Source organism: Nilaparvata lugens, chromosome 8 (genome assembly GCF_014356525.2).
Source record: "Nilaparvata lugens isolate BPH chromosome 8, ASM1435652v1, whole genome shotgun sequence".
Classification (NCBI taxonomy): domain Eukaryota; kingdom Metazoa; phylum Arthropoda; class Insecta; order Hemiptera; family Delphacidae; genus Nilaparvata; species Nilaparvata lugens.
In genome coordinates, this window is record NC_052511.1 from 41310749 (window position 1) to 41334016 (window position 23268).

A 23268-nucleotide genomic window follows, 5' to 3' on the forward strand; every position below is an offset into this window, starting at 1 on the left:
TATAACACCTAAATATTTGATGGAGTCAATTTGCGTGACAACTTGACAGTTACAATAATTATTCCGCAAACAATCAACGTGGAACTTCAAACCAGATGGTAAATTCCAGCTTGACGACAGTGTGAACAGAATATACTTGGTCTTTGACAGGTTAAGAGACAGATTATTGTATTTGAACCACAACAACAACCTATCAACATCAGTCTGCATCACACCCTCCAAATCCAAACCATCCAACCCACAATATGCAAAAGCAGTGTCATCTGCGAATGACACTGGCACACCATTGTAGTTGCATGAGAAAAGGTCATTTATGAATACAAGAAATAGGATTGGCCCAAGGACCGATCCTTGTGGTACACCACAATCTACTACCTGGACCTCACTATTCACACCTCCTATGACAACATATTGCACCCTTTCTTTCAAATAGGATGAAAACCACATATGTGCAACACCTCTGATACCAGCATTATATAGTTTGTCCAGCAGAATTGTGTGGCTTACTGTGTCGAATGCCTTTTGCAAGTTGCAACTTTGCAAGTTGCTCGGAAGTCCATATTATTGCAAATTGAGATTCATGATCTTTCAAGTCTGCCGATAAAAACCGATGGTAGATTCTCTTTCTTGTAAAAAAATTAATTGAACAGCAGGGCTGAATAATTGTTTTCAAGACCAATAAGGATCAACCACTACTACTCCAACCAAAAAATTACAGGTCTGATGCCAACTATAAACGGAAACGGAGTTTGAAGTATTCAATATTTGAAAAGAGTACAAAATGTTGGTTATAAAACTTCAGCTATAGTAAGGTCCACGTTATAATGGCAGTGTTTGATTAGCAATGGAATTGCTATCCTTGTCTATCATTCAACAAAGCGTATATCTCTTTCTCGCTTTGCTCTGTTGCCAGATCGTCTTTCAACAATGTAGTATTAATAATTAATTAACAAAATATTTCATCTTAATTTTGAAATTATTGAAAGAAATAATTTCTCGCTTAATAAAATATAATTCATTATTTTAGATGAGAATGAACAGTCCTATCTTTCTCCACTGCCATTATAACGAGGACCTCAGTATAGAAGATATAATGCAGTCCATAATGGCAGAAGAAAAGTTATCGTCGAGAAGAAATTAAATTGAAACGTAACGATCATTTCAAATTCACTTCAAACTTTCAGAATATATGTACGGTACTGGGGTACAATATGGGGAATATATGTACTGAATATATGTAATGGGGAACATTGATATTAGCGATGAAGAAAATTGAAAGTTAATCTAACTCCTGGAACGGTACCTTAAATAGCTGAATTTTGACTTGAAAATATTAACTTACAATAATAACTCGTGAACAGTCTCTTGTAGGATTTTTCTCTAGGTGGTGTATTCCCAGCCATCCTTCGGGGTAGTAAATATTCTGGATGGTTTGTACAGTTCTCTCAACAACTCGATCTCCTGCTTCACTATGCAGAGAAACCATTGGTAACAACAGAGTAATGCGTGGCTTTCTCACTGTTTGGAACAAGTTCAAATAAAGTTTTATTTGAGAGAGAACTTGTTCGAGATAATGAAGTTGAAAGGTGGGTTTGATATAAAATTTATAGTTTTGAAAATTCTTGAACATCTTCTCTCAAGAGTAAGAGTTGCGATTAGCAGACAATATTTTGAATTGATTTCACTTTTAAAGCTGTGTTCACATCAAAGTTATTAACAAAATGTTTATTTTTCCGTCCTTATAGATTCTATCAGATTGAACATAACTCTTATCATACACATGATGTTTGTAAGTGTTTGTCAAGTTCCTTTTAATCTAATTAACATTGGAAATGTTTACTTGGTATAATAGCACCATGATGTGGTATGTGAAACACAAATGTTATGCTACTTTTTTGCATAAAACGACTCTGTTTCATTAGTTTTGAACTACTATAGATGTCAAGTGAGTTTTACTGATCAATCACTGTAAAACCAAGAGTAGAAGAGGAATATCTTGTGTGTGAGTTTTGAAAACTAGCATTACTCTTGCTTTTCAATTACAAGACAGAGCTCTGCCAATATTCTTTTCAATAAATGCCAATACTTAGGCTACCTACATCAAATCATAATTCTCAACACAGCTCCATTACATAGATTCAGAATATTATGTTGGAAGGTGAAGTGATAAGGATCGAGATTTATCAGATTCTTTAAAGGAATCGAATTGAATGAGCTTGGAGATGAATTTGAATTAATTAACTTAGGGGTATGATAAACATAGACTGAAGAATGTGTCAATATATGACATAGATAAGTGAATCTGTCAGAAGACAATGATAAATAAAGATCTAGGATGTTGAACAAACTAGAAGATAAACAAAGCTGAACAATATGAAAAATTTAGTAATAAAGAGTAATTGGTTTGAAAAATTATAAATTATCCTCAAAAATTTAATAGTTCAGCTAGAATCTGATTGATTACTCTTCACTCCCCCACATGACAAAGAAATCTGTACAGTATAATTTTAGACAAAAAATTAATTGGAGTAACCTAGATTAAATAGAATTAAAATTTAAATTCAGCCAAATTATCTACATAACTAATTCAAAACTAATATATCAATAAAACTATCAATAAAAAATTCAACATTTATCAAAACAAAAACGAATAATCTAGAATAAAACAACTACTACAGTGGGTACAACAAAAACTACTGTCAAGCAAGTTAAAACCCCGCAATCTACTTTGGATTTATCCCTTATCTCACCTCTTTTTCGCTTACGTCGAAACCGACAAAATTTCAACCATTTGCAACAAATCTTTCATGCATGAATGTACCTGAAAAAATCAGCAAAATTTTAGCTATTTTTGACGTGAAAACTGTGTTGCACAGTCATGAAAAATCAAAACAAGGGAAGATTTTTATTTTGGAAATTTATCTGATCAGGTGATAAGTGATAACTTGAATGTAGATTTCATGACAAATGGGGATTAGGTCATGAGAGAATATGGTAGAAGTTGGGGGTAAATTTCAGGTGTTTCTGACTGTATTCCGCATTTAATCACCTGTTTCATTTTCTAAGGAGTTGCTCACAGGAGATCAAAACCTACGTGATTGGTAAAAGTGACGTCATTCAGCTACTTGGTAATCGTGGTACATATTATTATTATATCATGACCCCCACCGTATAAGTCTATGAAAATTAATTCATATTACTAGTTGAAAATCTATGATAATCTCATAGAAACCCATTGAGCTGTATACACTGCAAAGAAAATATCGCAGTCCGATTTCATATATAAGCATCTAGAGACGTGGTGTGGTGCGTTTTTGGACGTTACTTCAACCATCAGCACTCTTCAACGAGAGTATTGAAATCCTTTCAATGTCAAGTGAAAAACGTCAATAACAATCTTCATTAAGAAATGTAAAAAATTAACATAACGTCCGACAGCGCTCCACCACGTCAGTAGTAGACGTTGCTACTATATTTACATCGAACTAGACTATTATGGTCCGGTCGCATTTCAACCGTGATTGATTTCAGAGGAAGGTCTTTTTGATAAGACGGCTTATCTGATTGGTTCTCGTTGAATTAATCACGATTAAAATTAACAGGATATGTGCAACCGGCACTATATCGTTGAAAAAGTGTATAACAGTTCGTTGTAAAATCGAAATGATGTAAATATTTTGAGTAAAATAATTATTGAAGAAAGATACCATTTTTCTACACAAAAATACAGTCCCTCCTATTTGTTTACATTTTTATCCTTTTTCATATTTCCAAGGAATATTTCAAGAAGGGTGAAAAATTGAAACAATTTTAATGTAAATACTGATAATTTTAAATAGGTTTATTATCATTCGAAATCATCTCGAGATAATATTATCACAGAGAATGTTAACGTAAATCATAATTTATTATACAAAATAATTTTTTGTTCAATCAAAATATGAAATTAATAATATCTGGATCTATGATTACAATAAACTTACTTATCAATTCTAAAATTCAGATACTGTAACTCAGGTAGTATTAAAACCCACTTTTTCTCCATTGCATATTTCGGTTTGAATCAATGAGAAGAGAACATGAGAATACAAAACTCTACATAAAAATATGTTTAACTAATCAATATTTACATAAACTTACAATCATCCTAGACATTTGCTAAGGAAAAATATGAGATTGGAGGATTTTTTATCGAAGTTGTGAGCAGCAACAGGCCAAACTCTGTACTCTATAGCAATAATATTTTACACATTGGTGAGTGATGATTAGTCGTATCAACTAAGATTTCATCAACTTGAAGTATGAAAAAATAATAAGTTATGAACGTTTATGCTCACAACAATTAATCAATAACAGGTTTGAATTGAATAATTATTCAACTGATACACTTAAAAATTACTCAGGTTATAACACATATTCTATTATAAAATTACTCACATATTCTATGTGATATAACACATATTCTATGAGAGAGAAGTAAAACCAACGTAACTCACCAACCACACAAGAAATACACACTACGGATAGCACCATTAATTTTCAATACAATAAGCACCGTCAAGTTACTCAAACTATCAAGAGAATAGTGTTAGCGGTTTTATTATTTGAGGTAATTGGAGAACTAACTATGCACTTATTCGAAAAAAATGAGATAACAATTAGGTTTATATTATTCGAGATAGTGGGGAGAGACAGGGATGTATAATTGTTTCCATTACTTGACATCCATCCCTTCCATACAATATTTCACAGAAATATATAAAAAATACAATATGTCATAGTTTTACTAGACAACTCAATTACTTGATTGTTCCTGTATTCATAAAGTAAACATCCAGGGAAGAAGTATACTATATTAATCGACTGATAATTACTGTACGGGAACAAGGAATTGAAGAGATCTACATAAATTTAATATAAAGGAGGGATGATTATTCAAATTCTACTAAAATTAATGTAATTTCCACATATCGCATTTTGGTTGGTATAATTTCTCAAGAAACTATCATATTTAGCTGGTCTCAAGTTATCAATAATATTATTTTCCTACAGTTACCTTGAAAAGTGAACATTCCTGCACCTGATTACAGAATTCAAAGAATCACTATTTCGCACCAGTACTACTTTGCATATCACAATGTAATTTTCTGCACTCCAGACTTGCAACATAACAAAACACAAAATAAATATTTTTCAAATTAATCGATAAATTTTAATATTAATAAGTTGAATTATTTTCAACAATCAAATTATTTTAATTAAAGCAATTCATATTTGAAATATTTGTTTTCGTTCGAATCAGGTATTAATTTGTTTAAAAATTGTGAATTAAGTTATCACTTGAATAGTAATTATTAATAGCCTAAATACTTGAATTATGTATTAAACATATTGTAACCAATGAAATATGAAGAATATCTAATCATACAATTATCATAAATTATTAATAATCAATAATTTCAATTAAATCAATTGTTTTTAAAATTATTTGTTTTTAGTTTAATCAGTTATTAATTCGATTAAAATTGAAAATTCAAAAATTATGTTAAATTTTAAAAACTGTTGAATAGTGGAAATTTATTAATAATTATTCTGTTTCTGTTTATGTATAAGTTTATAAATGAACTTCTAAATGGAATATTTTAGGCTTTTATGACAATACTCACTTTTTAGATTGAAAATAATGGTGACTTGTCATGTATCTGAGATATCAAAATAATTGAGTTCGAGGTAACTCTGAAGTATCACCTTTATAGTCATGAACACCAAATTCTGAACATTTTTGTGTGGAATGATTGCAACCTTCATCATAAGCAAGAACAAAATCCCAAAAATCACACAAATATTTGATGAATCATAGGACATTTTTACACCTAATTACTCACTTTTCATATTCAATGGTAGCTGTAGGAAAATGCAATGTGTAATAAGTGCGCAAAGTTCCTTTGCTGCACTCAAGAAACTATTCCCCACTCGCCTATAAACTATTCCCACGGCTTGTGCGTAAACGTTTCTCTCGATACAGCAAAGTGTCACTTTGCACTCTACTTACACAAACAACTATCTCTAGAAGCAGTTTCTTCTATTGCTCCAATCAGACACTTTTTCGCTTATTTTCCAACCGTAAATAGTATTGTTCAATAAAATCATTGTAACTCAATGTGAGTGTTCATTACAGCGAAAATATTCGTAAAATGGTTCAGATCTTTTAAAAAATCCCAGCAATATTCCAGCAAACTCACTTAACTCCAGTTTGATTTCTCGAGACTCAAGTCACAAATACTCGAGTACTAAATCCTCGAGTTTCACGTTTTTTATTCGAAATGAATTTGTTGGAGTCTAAAAACTGATGAATGAACTCTAAAGTCCATCGTTGAGTCAAACTTGTTTCTCAGGAGTTGAGCTTTGTTGAGTTGAGCCGTTTTTCATAGAATCGCCAATTATTGAGATTCCTATGGGAGGGCTTTTCTTCGGTTCTTTCTCAACGAATTCGTTTGGCTCCACCAGGAACACGTATCTGTAATGGAAAAATATAATAAGAGTAGGAAACAAAACAACCATACCAAATTATGCTTTAACCTTGAGAGATTTGAAAATTTCTTCATTCTTCAAGAATATTCATATCTACTGATGTGTGCCTGTAATAGATTCTAATTAAAAATATAATCTCTAAAAGAGATTTCCATACTTGAAATTGTTAGTGAATCAAAACAAGAATGTATTGGTATTTCATTCTCTGCTGTTGATTCCACATCAGCCCTAGTATGGGTCATTGAGGGATAATGAAGAGTTATTGAAGATATTAGATAGGATATTGATTAGATATTGAAGGATATTGAAGATAGTTGAATCTTCCATGATTGTAGACTCATCTTAGAGGTAACATTTTCAAATAGAATGAGAAAAACTTCTACATTGAATATCAGGAGAAATACTTATAATAAACATACTCAATGATGTTCAGAGAGAAGTTTAATAGGAATTGTAAAAAAATATAATTTAAAAATACATAAAACGTTGGAAAACCCTCCAATTGAAGCCAGAGTTATTGTTAATGCGTTTAGTTACTATATCATTATTTAGTAACTACATAATGTGATGATATTCAGAAATTAGGCATGGAATTTTAGATGTTGTACAGTATAATGTAATGGAGAGGGAAGGTTATTTAAATCCAGCATTAGAGGCAGTTCTAACACATAACATAGATGAAAACATTCAAGAAACCGATTGACATAAATCGCACAGAGGCCCTTCAAAACTTTGCGATTTCCATTGATTCGAAGTGAGACAAATAACACTAAATTCAGGATAAAACAGCATATAGCAGCCGTACACAAGCGGAATTCAATGATAAATTCGGCACTCAATGTTGGGGGACCACGATAACACAGTCAACAATATTCAATAATATATTCGGCTAGCAATGCTGTTCTCAGATTCATTTTAATCTAGCAGCATTGGTTGAATGGGAAGCATCAGTGATATATGAAAGGAATGCTGACAGTTCAAAGTGGATCTCACTATAGAGAAAAACTTCCAACTGTCAGGATTGGTCAGATGGAAAGCATCGATGTTATTTGAAAGGGAACAGCTGACAGTTTGAAGTGCATTCAACTATAGGGAATCACTAATACAGAGTGGAAACTGGAGTAGGCAAATGTCATAACATGGGACAACAAATCCGATTCAGAGCACAATAAGCAGGGAGCCATTAGAGGGAGAGAGATGAACAGGGTGAGAGGTGCAGAAACGTTCGAGCAATAAAAAGCATTTGTGTCCCCAGCAGGGCAGCAAGGCCCTCTAAAAAGGACATCGCGAATCAAGACTACCACCCTTTTCCAAACCCTTAACAACAATTCCACGATAATAACTGGTTTAAATTCTCACACGTGTTGCTCCTGCTATCTCTCTGAGAGAGAGAAATATTTCTCACAAGTGTTGCTCCCGCTATCTCTCCCTGAGAGAGAAAGAGAGAGACATGTGTTAGTTAGAGAGAGCAAGGAACGCGCAAGAAATTAAAATCGCCACACACGGAAATAAATTGGACACTTTATCAAAACGGCCGGACTTTTAAGGCCACTTATTTATTAGAACAAAGCCCACCGTACGAAAAACTGTAGCCACTGCTCCCACCCACTTGCAACTTTTTCCACGTTATGATTTAAAGCAAAGGAAATGAACATACTCTGGAGATTAGCACGATGATAGTATGTTGAGAAAGTTTCTATAATACTCTCACGAATAAATATGTCGTAGCTACCAGAGAGGAGGTTTCTTGTTTTTGATCTCGAATATGTTGTAAAAGACATTTTGCAAGCAAATAGAGAGGTAGAACCTGACTCACGTAGATCAATGTCTTGGACGCTATTTTCAAACAAATGGGCTAACGGCTAACTATGAAAGTAGTAGCAGAAAGTTTTGGAAATGTTGGAAGTATTACAAGGTACATTTTAAAAGTTGATTGCGCTTTGGGAAAACAAACACATTATACAAATAAGGAAGGAGAACATTCACGTCTTTCTATCTTGAAATAACATTTCAAAACTGTAAACTGCAAGGTTTCCGTAATTCAGGTATCAGGGACTTCCAACTGGATGTTTGATCATATCAAATCAGGAAGAGAAGAGAGAATAGTATCATCATTCCATGCAGGCGCGGATCCACTGGTGTTTGACAAAAACTACAGTTACTTTAGTCCAGTAAGTATATACATGGAAAGGGGGTTTGCCTGCATTTTATATCATAGTTCCGATTTCTCAATATATTATTTTGATACATAAGAGAAGTCCAGAACCAATTTTTCATGCGAAATGTCCTTGTGATGGATACAGAGTGGCCCAAAAACCTCGTATTTTCGGTTCATTTTCCAGTTTTCAATTATTTTCGCCAAATCCTGTAATCAAGAGGAAAAATATGCTTTGGCGTTTCATTTAGATTATGAAATTTCTAATAAAATGAGATCATTTAGAACTTCCTATCTTCAAAAATACGAAGTTTTTACGCCACTCTGTATCTATCAAAAGGAAATTTTGCATGAGAAACTTGGTTCTGGACTTCTCTTATGTATCAAAACTATTTATTGAAATATCAGAACTGCAATATAAAATGCAAGCATTAATGTATTATAGTGACTGGACTACTACTGTAATTGCTGAAATAAATATCATGACCTTGGCATTTTATTACTCAAAAATCTAATCAATTTTAACATAGAAGATCGGCTTTTTCGATTGAAAACTTAACAATTGAGGCGAACCCCTCCCCCCCACAGCTCAGGGTCCTGGATCCGCGCCTGACTCCATGTACCAAACTCATAATTGTGTGGACCTACCAACACAAGATAATGAATAGGAAAATATAGATATTGATGATAACGTTGATCATTACTTTTTGGAGCATTCTTGTGAATGAAGATTACCTTAATTACATAGAAAAGTAAGTATTAGTTCGAATTCAGTGACATTCCACGCCATTCTCCGCCATAATTATAATACGGACAGTACCTAACATGTCAACTATTAATTCCTTACGTAATATGCTCTGAATTGTAATCACATTTTGCATTGCATGACTGTTGTTTAGGGTCCGTTGAGTTTTGTTCCTGTAATTAATGTCAATGGAAGGTTTTTGTTTTAATTCCACTGCTGGAATGAATTTGGAGCAATTTGCAGACATGATTATTTCTCAAATAATACATGATTTCGAGAATCGGAGACTTGAATGGAAGTTACATCATGAACTTGGAAAATGACGGGTTTTATATGATTTTCACGCTACGCTACTCAAGAAATTGGAAAATAAACTTTTATTATCATGACATATCCGGTGGATTGGCAAAGATAACTCACGAAGTTATGTAGTGTACTAAAATTTCCATAAAACAGAGCTTGTACCTACTTCAATACCATGTTCAATAAGTACGTAACAAATCTCTATCATCTTCTTTTCCATCTTCAATCTATATATCTCTTTTCATTCAAATTCAAATTTGTTCAAAATATTCAACTGAGCAATATTATTAGAATATTATTGTAACTCGTTTTTTTTGTAACTGGGCACCCGCCGAAAAACCTTCGGGCTTGGCAAGACCCTCAATTGTTTGAATTGCGAATGAAAAGTTTTATTTGTTTTGATAAAAAATCAGAATATTGAACTCTCTAAGAAAGAGTTTACAGAAGCTGTGGATCAATAATGTTGAATGCCGATATTACAAATCTTACATTACAGAAAATAAAACCGAATAGAATATTGGATTTGAAAAGGCTTAAAATGAAAAATTGGGATTCGAAATAATTGAATAAGAAAAATTGGAAAAGTCCAGTTTTTATGGACTCAGGGGATGGAGAGATAAGAGCTATAAGAGTTTGGTCACAGACTCTCTTTAGTCAAAGAGAGTTTTACCGAGAAAAGAAAGATGAAAGACTAGTGGACAGGAGAAAAACATGGGAGCACAAGTTGATTTATTATGACCGCTGAGCGCGTGTAGGAGTTTCAAAGCAGAACAAAATTGAATTCAATGTGCAAGAAGTAATAACTCACATGAAGAGCACCAGAGGAATAACACCCATCACGGCAGAAAGCAGGAAAAAAGAGCCGGCGAATGTTTGGAAGGTCTGGCGGTAGACATAGTTGTACAGTGGATAGATACCCAAAACTATCACATTCTCCGAGACGGCCATTACACTGTTCAATTGTCCTGCAAACATAAAAATATTTGAAAAATATTAAAATGGAAACAATATAAAAAATTTTAGTACCCTTTTATTAAAAACTTTAAAATATTTTAACGACTAGTTTCAACCATAGGTCATTTTCAAGTTGAAAAATATTATATCATTCGGAATGCTGATAATGGAAATGAAACTTAATAATGAGAAAATTGTATACAAAAAATACAACGTATGCAATGGAGGCTAAGCGTTTTACACTGATCACACTCACTGGAAATAATGATTAGTCAATTTCCTTGTTTTGCGGCTTTTCTTGTAAATGATTTTTACTGGGGGAAATAAATTCACTCATCCATATATATTTTTCATTTATAATTCTAAGCATGGTAACTGATAAAAATAATTAATTCGAGCATTGTGAGATGCTCATTGAATCCATGATGGATTTAAACATAGCTCATGCTATACAAAGAACTAATAAAGTATGAAAACATGCTGAATAAATTTGTTAAAAGTGGTGGCTCTAGTGGTGTAATTTTAGTGGTTAATTTTGTGTACAACTTTCAAATTCACTTGGAACATTCAAAATAATCATGTAGATTATAACATCAAATCGTGATAAAGTGTTTGGAATTTGAAGTATTCTTATACAGTATAAAACATGGATATTTTTCAATAAATTGGTAGCAGATCAACTGCAAAATAGTATTTTAAACGACAGCTTCTATTTCTATTTAATAATTTAGCTGACAGAAGTGGGATAGGACTGAAATAAATGAGAAGGACTGTTTAGTAAAATTTGGAGATTACTCTCGATTGAATAAATGATTGGTATTTATTTATCACATTGTGTACAAATACTTAACATGAGGAAAGGCACAACAGGCTCATGCCCAAAACTGTCCCATTTCCAGTTTATACCAACCATACTGTCCAAATGAAAATGTTGGCTATGTCACTTTCACTTTTCAAGAAACAAATTTACGCTCTTCAATACTCCGATAAACGAGTAAATTGTTAATCAAATAGGTACTATTAGAGTCTAAAATCAAAAATATATCTAGAACAATAACTTAGTAATAATTCAAAAAGTCTAAATTTTGAATGAAACTAAAAATTTGTCAGCTAAAAACTTTACACTTTACAGAAATCTTCTGTATTAGATCTTGACAATAAATTAATATCTATATTGTCTTCATCATTGTTGTGAAACTTCTCCATGAACTTATTTTGTGGATTTGACAATATTTGTGTAATCACTTTTTCACCTCATAATAAATCAATACTTGAGCTAGATAATAATATGAATGGATCAATTAAAGAAAATGCTTGACCCATTCAATTCCTTCTTCAAACTGAATGTCTGATGAATAGAGAGATAATTATATCAAGACTGAAATAAACCTGGGAATAACTGATTTAATTTAAATAAAAATCAATAAACTAACATCAAAACAAAATCAATAATTGGATGATAAGATCTTCAATCTATTCAACTTCTCACTGAATGTCATTGAAGCTAACAGATCTTATCAAGAGTGGAACAGTGCTGGGAAAACAGACAAGACGCGGCAACTGTTCGAAATGTACATTCAAATTGAAAGCTCGAAGCCCGCAACAGAATTTGCAACTTGTCCCGTCCCAGTTATTAACAGGGTGGTCGCCGACTGAATTCAATTCCCAGCAGCCCGGCACTACGGGCAGGAAAGCTCTGCACGTAATTGAGGTTCCATTCATTGCGCTGCTCTCCATTCACTAACTCCTGCTTAGGGACCCGGACACACTTCCAATCGCTTCCCGTTTTGTATTCAAAATCTCAAGAATCATTATATCGGACGTGTTCGAAGGATAAATGTTTTTGAATGTTCGATTGGGGAAATTTATTGTGAGATTGTATTCAAACAAGAATCATTATATGGGAAGTGTTCGATGGATCGATATGTTTGAATGTTCGATGGGAAAAAACTATTTTTAGATTGTATTCAAACATCTCAAGAATCATCAAATCGGACATGTTCGATGAATCGATGTGTTTAAATGTTCTATTTTGGAGGAATCTTCTGAAAATCTGAAAATTGGGATGCAATCCGCAATAGTCTATAAAAATATGTTTCAACTAATACATGAAAGGTTAAGGCTTCAAGAAGAACGAGAATCGCTCATGAATGAAATGGATGAGAAAGTGTATGATTATGCAAAATGTAAAATATTACAGATTGAAAGCTTATATCGAAATATGAATCGTTGATAAAAGAAGTACCAAAAAATTGGATGATTGGTTAATATATGGGATCTAAAATAGATTAAGGTGGAGGCTGAAGAAGGTGACTCGTTATAATTGTTATATGGAATGTTTAAAAAAGTGTCAAGGTAGAACTTACCAAGTTCGTTATTGAGAACAATTTTGGAAGCTATTGATTTAGCCACTGCCACACCTGCTCCATGCATCATATCTACAGCAGGATCTGTTGTAAAAACATAACAAATAGAGAATTATGTGTTGAAATAAATGTTGATACCATATATAATCAGGATGAATAAAGATACAATATTAAATATAGGAGGTTTTAAATGTTATCATACCACTCAAAGAAAGGATAGAAGTGTAGCCTGTCATAAAAAACATTATTCTTGCAAAATTGAAGTTGTACTTTTTCTTTCCTCAATACCTAAGAAACCGCGTTAAGCAATCAATTTTCCATTTGAAACTAATTCTGTAAGTAATTTTTTATTTGAAATACCTTCTGCAAGTGATCATAATAGAATGCACTTATACTTCAAAAAAACACACCTCAGGTATGAAATAACCTATATAATATGTAACTAATAAAAACCTATTCAATCTATGAATCCTTGAATAACCTCTATTGTATTCTTTCATAGTGTACTTGAAACCTCCTCGATGTTTCTATGAGGAAACTATGTTTCTTCAAAAGCATAGCTTACAATGATTCATTAGAGAAATCTCATACAAAAATAAATATTTTAGCGAACCTCTGAGATGTTTCTCATAGAATGAAGAATATAATTCAAGAAAATAAAAATAAACCATCATTACTTGCAAGCTTGTCAAATCATAATAAGAAATAGAAATGAATCCTCTATTTGTTGTTGCTAAAGAGGTGGAAGGGACTCGCAAGTGCTGAGATTATTTTGTATGAGAGTTTGGAGGCTAAGTTGTTTGGCCGGAAATGATACCTTGCGCCGTTTATCATAGCAGCCAGAGGAAACGGTGGGCGCCCAAAATATTGCCCGTCACAAAGATTTGCGAGAGAAAACCACTGTGAGAGAGAACGTGGAAAAGAGAGATATAAATATATGAGGGGAGAGATTGAGAGAATCAGTGAGATACCGTAGGAGGAAGAATGAAACGGTGAGATATAAATTTAATGTGTAGAAATTTGAAGGGGTAGAAGAGAGAGAGGTGGTGGTTTGAAATGAGAATTTTCTGTTTTGTTATTGCGGAAATAGAATCATGATCATAGATACAGTGATGATAGCGATCATACATTGATAGGATTGATAACAATCATGATAGGGATGAATGATAGAAAGTGAAAGGGAAAGTGATGTGTCTGATAAACACGTTAATGAGTTGTAGACTATGAGAGGTTCTAGAGCAACAGAGAGAGAGAGAGAGAGAGAGAGAGAGAGAGAGAGAGAGAGTGAGGGTGGGGAAAGATGGATAGAGATGATTAGACAAAGATAGCCTGGGAGAAAGAGAAATAAGTGGAGAATAGGAGGATGGAATGTGAAGGTAAAAAGTTGAAAGAGAAGCCCTTGAAGAGAGGTGAGAATGGATTGAGAAGTATAAGAAATATGAAAATGATTTTGGCAATCCTAAGCCTCTATGGTGCTTTCATATTGAACAGAAAAGTACAAGGTCTAAACTAATTTGAAACTATTTTGTCCTGATAAATTGAAAATGAGCATTTGAATAGAATTGGATTTTACTTAAAGAAAAGAGAATGTTTGCCATCTGTAATTAATTTGTAAGAATATTATAGAAAAAGGATCAACAAAAGATAGTGATTGTTTTTATTGTTATAAAATCACGGTTATTAGTATGGAATAGAATATGAGGAATATCAGAGGAAAACAGATACAGAATAGGAGAGCTAAATTGGGGAAGAGAGAGAAAAATTGACAGGGGGTGGATAAGGGAGGAATAATAAAGAAGTTTAGGAGAAGAAGCGAGGATGTGATAAACAAATATAAAAATAAAGAGTACAGGTGTGACGAAAATTGAGAGAAAGACAGGGAATATATAAGGGAATAGTATGGGAAATTTCGAGAGAGAACCAGATAGATAATGAGAGAATAAGATGAAGTCTTGCAGGGAAAAGATTTGCGAAGAAAATCAGTGAAAAATATAAAATCAGAGAGATTGTGAGAAGACGGGAGAGGAAGTCTATGAGAGAGGTAGAGAGTGTAGTGAGGGAGGTGTGTGAGACTGTGTTTGAGAGAAATAGTAAGAGAAAGAGAGAGAGCGAGTGAAAGGGATCGCAAGTCGATTGCTGACTGCTAGATTTAATGGCCAGCTCGGAACTTACTGTCCGAACTTGCTTCCTCAAGCTCAGCACCCCCCCTCTGGGCATTTCTGTTGAATATGTCAGCCATCAGATTTATGGCGATTGCTTGTTTTGAAATGTTTCACATGCATTACCTACTCTCTTCTCTCAGAACAAGTCATCTATCTGCTCATGCTCAACTACCGACAGTAGACAAACAACTCTGGGCTCGCGGCTGCCCTGCTACAAATTTGTGGCCGAAATTTCATATTTATTAGGTAGGGTTTTATCTATTTCTACATTGAAAATCACCTTCACAGATTTCACATCGATTTGCTTTTAGTTTTGAAAAGTGTGATAAATGATTCTATATTGTGGTAGACGATACAATTTAGGGTTTTGTTTGTTTGACAAAATTTGTACTTCAAATTCTAAAAAGAAAACTGGAATGATTTGAAAAACGGCCTATATAACTATATTACGCTGATAGCGAATGAATAGACTCCTAATTCATAATTTTATTTTCCAAAACAACCCGATTTCTCTATGCTTAAAACATAGAGTAGCAGAGAAGATAGAGTGACACTCAAACTTCAACCCTCGCCACACTCTGCCTACGCAATTCTACCATGTTTTCACCCTTAGTGGAAGGACAAATCTACTTCTAGGGAAGTAGAATCTGTATCTGAAAAACATAAAATCTAATTTCAAAACCCACTACAGCCGACGTTGCTTGCTGGTGATTTTCAAGTTCAATGAACTTGGTATGTATTTTTGATTAAGTGAGAGATAATAATTCTCTAGTAAATTCATAATTTTCTATCATCAGCAAATTTTCAATGTCTTGAGTGAAGTTGAACCAATCCAAAAATCTACTTTGTGAACATATTTAAGGACTGAAAATTTTGTGAAGTGGATGAAATTTACTCACAACACTGACATGTTTTACAATATTATTATTATACAAATGTAATGGACGTTTCAGGACAATAATATTGAATTTATACACTAATTGATTACATCAATGATTTTATATAAGAAGTACAAGACTTAACCTATTTCGGACTATGTGTAACCTTATCTAAATTTGGGAGAGGAATAGCACAAGGTTACCTTATTTTTCTCTCCCTATCATTTTGATGATGTACTTATTGTATAAATAAATGAATGAATAGAAAAAGAATTTCAAGTATCCAGCTTTTTAATATGCATTACAATACTTATTTATGAGCAATCCTGGAAGGTTTATTTTTCATGAGTACTTTTATGAAGGAGACTAATGGCAAAGCTCGAATACATATTAGTGCTGAATAATTATTGCATTCAAAATCCAATCTATTGACGCAATTCCTCAAATCTTTAAATCTATGGTTCAACTCACTGAGATTAACAATTTAATAGTTCTAAGCTAGACGTATATTGATATCAAACTGCAAAACAACATTTTTCAGTCTGAGTTCAGAGTTGATAACATTGATAGCAAATAATACGGGTCCGAAATTCGAGATACTTCGCTTCGGTTGCAATCCATTACTGAGCTGAGTATAAATCTCAGGTTCCGATCCCATCAACGGATTAGAGCCGCTCAATAAGCTTCTGTCAGCCCTGGATTTTCTAATTCGTGTTTTTCACACCAGATAAAAAGTCTCCACAGATTTTCGGTGTAGCGACGAGCATGAATTGATTGTATTCCAAGGTAAAATCGCTGAAATGCGGGTTGAGAGAAAGAAGATAAATAGCAATGAGGAGGATAAGAGAGAGGCGTGGAGGAGGTAGTGGCGAAGGAGAAGGTGGAGGAGATGGAAGTGGGAAGGAGAAGAGGAAGGAGAAGGAGCAAAAGGGGGAGAAGAAGGAGAAGAAGGAGAAAGAGGAAAAGGGGGAAGGTGGAGGAGAAGAAGGAGGAGGAAGAGGAGGAGGAGGAGGAGGAGGAGAAGAAGAAGGAGAAGGAAGAGGAGGAGTAGAAGAAATAGTATTGGAGAAAGTATAAGGATGAAAAAGGGCAGGGTGAGGAGACAAAAATGTAAAAAGTAGAAAGGAAAAACAACATAAAAGATGGGAAGCAAAGACGGTGAGAAAAAACAGAGGAAAAATGAAGACAGAGAAGGTGAAATGTGAAATAGAGAAACAAGAAGGATGATATCTCCAGTAGAGGGAAGTGGAACATTGAAGAGAATAATGAATACATAGGAAGAGGAGAAGGAGGAAAGAATTGGATATTTAGAGGAGAATGATGAATGAGAAGAGCAAGGAAAATTAATAGAAAAGAGGAAGAACAAAGATGAAATACAGAAAAAGAGAAAGATGGATGTGGTGAGGAAATAGCCAATAGGAAATAGAAAAAAATTGGAAAACCAAACAAGGAATTAAATATAGCAATAGAGAGATAAGAGAAAGGGGAGGAGAGTAGAAGACTTGCAGAAGAAGAGTGTTCTATGAAATTGACAAAGAACAAGTATAAGAAGATGATAGTGTCATGAGTAATTATTTAGAGAAAGAATTGGAATATAAGAGGATGATGAACTAAGAAGATGGAGGAAATTGGGAGGAATAGAAAAAGGAAAAGAGAGCAATATGTTTGAGTTAGAAGATGCTCGAGATGGAAAGAAGAATGATTACAATCAAGATAGATTGTGTGAAGAAAGGTTACCAAAAAAATAAAAAATGGAAGGTGGGATAGAAGAAGAAATAGAGTAAAGCGGAGGACGAAGAAATAAGCTTCAAACGAGAAGATTAGTACTCAACACCTGGAAAAGCACTTTGACGAAACGTAATTATAGCGAGGATAAGAACCAAGGATTAGTTTCCATGAATTTATTAAAGTTGGGTTGGAAATTACAGCAACGCTGCCGCATATCAAAACAAAAAGCTTCTTGTTGGGCGGTACAAAATATTTTTGGATCTACGTACCCAAAACACAATGCTAATTGAAAACTTTGTGGAGTGGAAACCGCACTAAGTTGACTTGAGAACCGAAGATTTAAACTGAATATAAAATGTATGTTACGGGTATCTTTGGTGTGATATTATAAGAACCAGAACTTTATGAATGAAAAATGCACTCGTTATTGAATATAATATATGGTACAATTCTCTTTGGTGTAATATATTGAGAACCTAAACTTTATAAATGAAAAATCTACCTGTTTTTGGATTTGACCAAAGATCAGACTTTCGTAGAGTTGGATAAACAATTGAATAAGTAATATTTTCAACCCAAAATCAAATCCGCTCACATACTATTGAGAAATACAATACCTGATGTTATCCACTCATTTATGCTGTGAAATAAACGATGATCAGTCGATTAAGTGAATTTCAATCAATAGCCAGAAAATTTCTCTGGAATGCTACGTCTAATTGGGAATCGAACCCGAGGCCGATGCACAGATGGAATCCAAGTTCCAAAAGTATGGTAATTTAAATGATTACCCTCATGTGAACGATTCGGATTTATTCAGACATGAAATATTTCTCAAATGTTATTGATTGATTTCAGATGAGTTGTGATACATCGTTTTTTATTGGTATTCTGTTCCAGAAATCTATTTTGTTCTAGAGTACGACATTGGATTACAGGAAGAAGGCACAGTAAAGAATATGGATTTCAATTGAAGTTGTATGAATAACTAGCAGGTAACCCGTGCTTCGCAAGGGTCTTTCTCAAAACTTGACGTAATGAAATCTAGAATTCAAAATAGACCTATGTACAGTGAGTCAGTCATTCTATCAGGGCTCGAATAATTTTGAAATTTTAATTAAATAAAAATGGAAGAATATAATTTCTTTATGTAAATAACAACACCTTCATTGGAAGACATATCAACTGCATGCGTTTTCATATTGGCGATACAGCATTGATGAAACTGTAGACGTTTATTTAGCATTTGTCTCAAAAATTGTTCTAGCTGAAAAATTAATAATCCATGTCACGTATAGGCCTAAACATTGCATCAGGAAAACGAAGATTCAAAACTATGTTTTTCAGGTAGAAAGCAATATAGAAACAGATGTTCCTTTTTTAATTTCGACCATATGATTTGGTGATTTTTTAATGAAATCGAATGTACCGTACAATTAATGAAATTTAAACATTAATTCTGAAAAATCTAGAAGGAAAATCAAAATTTGGGCTTCCAGGTGCACGAGATTGATATTTTTAGAATCTATGTGCAAAATTTGGAGATCTAAATCATTCCCGTTTTTCCGGTATGCAATCCACAAGTTGACATGTTTTGATGCGAACAAACGAACACACGAACAAACACAACCCTACTCTCTCTTATTATATAGATGAATAAGATGATTAGTTTTCTTAATAAAATCATAAAACCTCCTTCCAAACTATAGATAAAAAGCATCTAAAATGTAAAAGGAACATAATTTCTCATCTAGATAGCTGCACAAAAATTCCAGAAAATTGAATTACAAGTTGGGAATAAAAACTTGAGCCAATTTAAATAGCGAGTGGTGTTCTAGTGTTGAGCTATTAAATTTGTCTGGAACTACTATAGTGTGGAACACTTGAGATCCTACTAAATCCGTAGCAGGAAGTAGCGCTGAGGAAATAAGCTCGTGAATTTATTCGCTGCACATCTCATTTTAAACGGCAATAAAGAAAGCGCTTAGACAAAGGAATGCCAACAAGTACTTGCAGCACTTCAAGAATTTTCCATTACGTTCTAGTTAAGAGCGCTTCAATCGCCTGAATCTAGCTCAGTTCGGATTTACAAAAGAGTTCACTGAATATCTTCTCGAGACGAGTTCAAGTTTTCAGGTTTTATAACTCACAATTTGAGATGAGATTATAAAGGAGGTGTGCAGACCTAATTTGGATTCGACAGGGGTTTCCAATCGCAATTTTAATTCATTCATTTATTGTACAAAATACTACAATCACAATTAATATTATGACATTCAAGGGAAAACTAGGCTGAGCCTGTACTATTTCTCTCCAAAAATGTTAATGTTGTCCGAAGGTTGAGGCTATGATATCACACACTGCTTCGTCACTTCATTTTTGGTCCAGGAATAATGATTTGAAGATTCTGAATTTCGAAGAATAAAATTTTCAATGAATGCACTATGAAATAAGGGTTGGATTTTCTCTTTAAAAATACACCCAGATTTGGAAATAAAATGTTAATCGTCATTTGTAGACATTATTTTATTTGGAAAGTATGAAAACATTAACTCAGTCACTTGTAACATGCTTTTTGTAAGTACCTACTTGACCGATGATATTGTTATTTTTTGTAGGATAATACAAAAGATGACAGTCAAAGTTTGGCATATAACCGGGACAGAGACACCAAAGCCAAAAGTAAAAGACAGTTCTGAGTAGTGGTTTTTGGAAATGAAAATTCTTTTTTTTTCAAATAAGTCTCAGTTATGAATTCAGCTACTATGTGGCTTGTTATATGTGGGGGGAAAAGTAAAGAAAGATCGAAAAGTCGTGCACATGTGAATGAACTTATTGAGCGTATTGATGTGCGCGACTTTCCAATCTACGGTATCTGTATTTACGACTACTATCAATTATTCACAATAATCACAGATTTCTCCTATTTACAGGAACATCCCTTAACAACAAATGAATGAAAATCCTTTTTTTCTATATTCTTGTGGGTAATCAATCAATCATTTTATTCAGTAAAATGCATTACAAAATTGGAATGCTAAACTTTAACAATAAACTAAGGAGAAAATTTCATGAAACTGAGAGTTTAGGAATTTAAAAAGGAGTATGGGGTATTAGATGAACTAAGGATGATGAATTCAACATTTTTAAGTTTGAGTGTTGTGGTGCTAAAAACTGAAGGTAAAGATAATTCTGCAATATCAATCCTTTCTTTTGAATAATTTCACTCTATAATGATGGAATGAAATTCAGGATATATCTCATTGGAGCTGTACGCTTTTCAAAGTATTCATGGAAACTGGAATCCGATCATTTATCTAACGATAGTTGTAGAAATATAACTTGCCCAGCTCCCTACAGAACAGAGAATAGAGGCATCGTTATAAAGCAAATAAGACACAACAGATAATCAGTACAATGTCGAAATCTGACAGACAGACATGTCACAAACTAGTACCCAATTTGCATCTAGTTCTGTCTTAACTAGAGATAACTCAAAGAAATACGCTTTTGAGATCGCTGTTTCAGGTGAAGATTGGCATCTGGAACACGTCTGATTAGATATTGAAATTTGGTGCTTTGAGATATCTTTCTCTGAAAGGAACGTGTCATTTATAATAATAATAAGTGCTGTAACTTGATATCGTATTTGCTTTTGAACTATGATCGACGACACTACAGTCAAGTTTTTGAATAAAAGTTATCAATGTACTCACTGAGTGTTGAAAATGGATTTAAAAATCCGAAAGAGCTCCACACGTGGGTACTAGTTTTTAATAACTTTTATTCAAAAACTTGAAATTATTGTCGTCAAAAATAGTTCAAAAACGAATTATCAACTAGTTCATCGTGGAAAGTGAAATGGATGAGTGACTTGATGATCTAATTATTTTCAATTAATCGGATTTGAAATAGGAGTAGAGTGAAGAAGCAGAATGCGAAATTAAATAAGCAAACTAGGATTATAATAGATGAATATAGATAATAGATTGAATCATTAATTATTATTGTATGCGAATATTTAATGAAAAAAATAATATGAATTATATTGTCTTTTTCTCTTTAGAGCTACTTTTCAATATAACTATTTTGACTTGAAAATGGCATTAGTAGCCGAAACATATCGTTACGAAATAATTTAAAAAGGATACTCAGATTTATATTTTCATTCATATGGATTATATGTATGTGGAGAATATTGATAGATTGGATAGTTGTCAAATATTATTGAAAGGAATAATGAAGATAATGAGAATGAATAGAGAATTCTTGAAAGTACTCAATTCAGTGACCACCCAAGTTTACACGAAGCTAGCGTATTATCAAGGAGCGCGGAAGTTTGCTTTTGGCGGGAGTGTAAACATAAACCAAGCTGACCGACCGGATCCTTTCCCAAACTTCACTTCCTGCCAGGGACTTTGCTCATAATGGTTCTCGAATATCGAAATTACACAATTAGCTATGAAGCATCGGCTACATCCACCCCTTATAATAGGTAAGCTCCATGGTGATAAAGTCATTCTCAATTATTGATAGTTCAGTTTCGTGATAGTAATAAGAACAACTTGATCTTTTATTCATGTTCGGTAATAGAATTTTAAACTATCGTTGATCGGAAAACTTTCAACCTCTGCTTCAATGATATAAGAGGATAGAACTTAGAATAATTAAAATAAATACTTAGAATAATAATATCTATACAAATACTTAGAATAATTCTATCTAATTATTAGTAAGGTACAAGAAAACAGTGCATTGCTACATGAAATCGAAGACCCAACCATTTTATTTCTGACTAGCAGGTCACCCGTGCTCCGCAAGGGCCCTATCAAAGACTTCACTAACTGATAACTTGACGTAATGAAATCTTGAAGACTTGAAAATAGGCCTATAGCCATCCTCGGTTAATTAAGAATCTATATGCAAAATTTGAAGTTAATTGGTCCAGTAGTTCAGACGTAATGATGCGTCAAACATGATTTTCCTACCCCGTACGTGTATAAGCTAGTTCTTTCCTTTATTATATATAGTATAAATGAAGTTTTTAGAAAAAATATTGATGTTGTGGAACTTTTCCATAATTGAAGAGACTTGAGATTTTGACAACATTCCACTTTATTTCAATAAAAATGGAGGAATTTATATCCTTTTATATTAAAATACAGTGAAGTAATGATAAAATCTCAAGTCTCTTTAATTATTTCATTTCTAAATTATAGTTGAAAATCAATAAGACTGGGGTGATGAGAAACAACTTCCATTTTTGATGATTTGGAAGAATCTAGTTTTTGAAATACCTTGTGACAAATTTATTCATGCTCATGCGTTCACGTCAAATCGCTCTGTCGATTTCATACTCCAACTATTATTTTTAAAGAGTACAAGAACAATACTACCATTGAACTATTGAACCAACATACATGTCTTCGAACATGTCTTTCACAAT

At 33.2% G+C, this 23268-nt stretch overlaps 1 protein-coding gene across 1 annotated transcript in view; it reads right to left on the bottom strand.

Moving 5' to 3' along the window:
* Nucleotides 1-3826: 3826 nt before the first annotated feature.
* LOC111045392 overlaps nucleotides 3827-23268 on the bottom strand; it is a 49821-nt gene continuing 30379 nt past the window's right edge. Inside the window, exons 6-8 of the mRNA XM_022330791.2 lie at nucleotides 13055-13138; nucleotides 10543-10699; nucleotides 3827-6517 (exon numbers count right to left, since the gene is read on the bottom strand). Of these exons, the coding sequence (XP_022186483.2) occupies nucleotides 6379-6517; nucleotides 10543-10699; nucleotides 13055-13138 (380 nt within the window). The 3' untranslated portion in view covers nucleotides 3827-6378. The remainder of the gene's footprint in view (nucleotides 6518-10542; nucleotides 10700-13054; nucleotides 13139-23268) is intronic.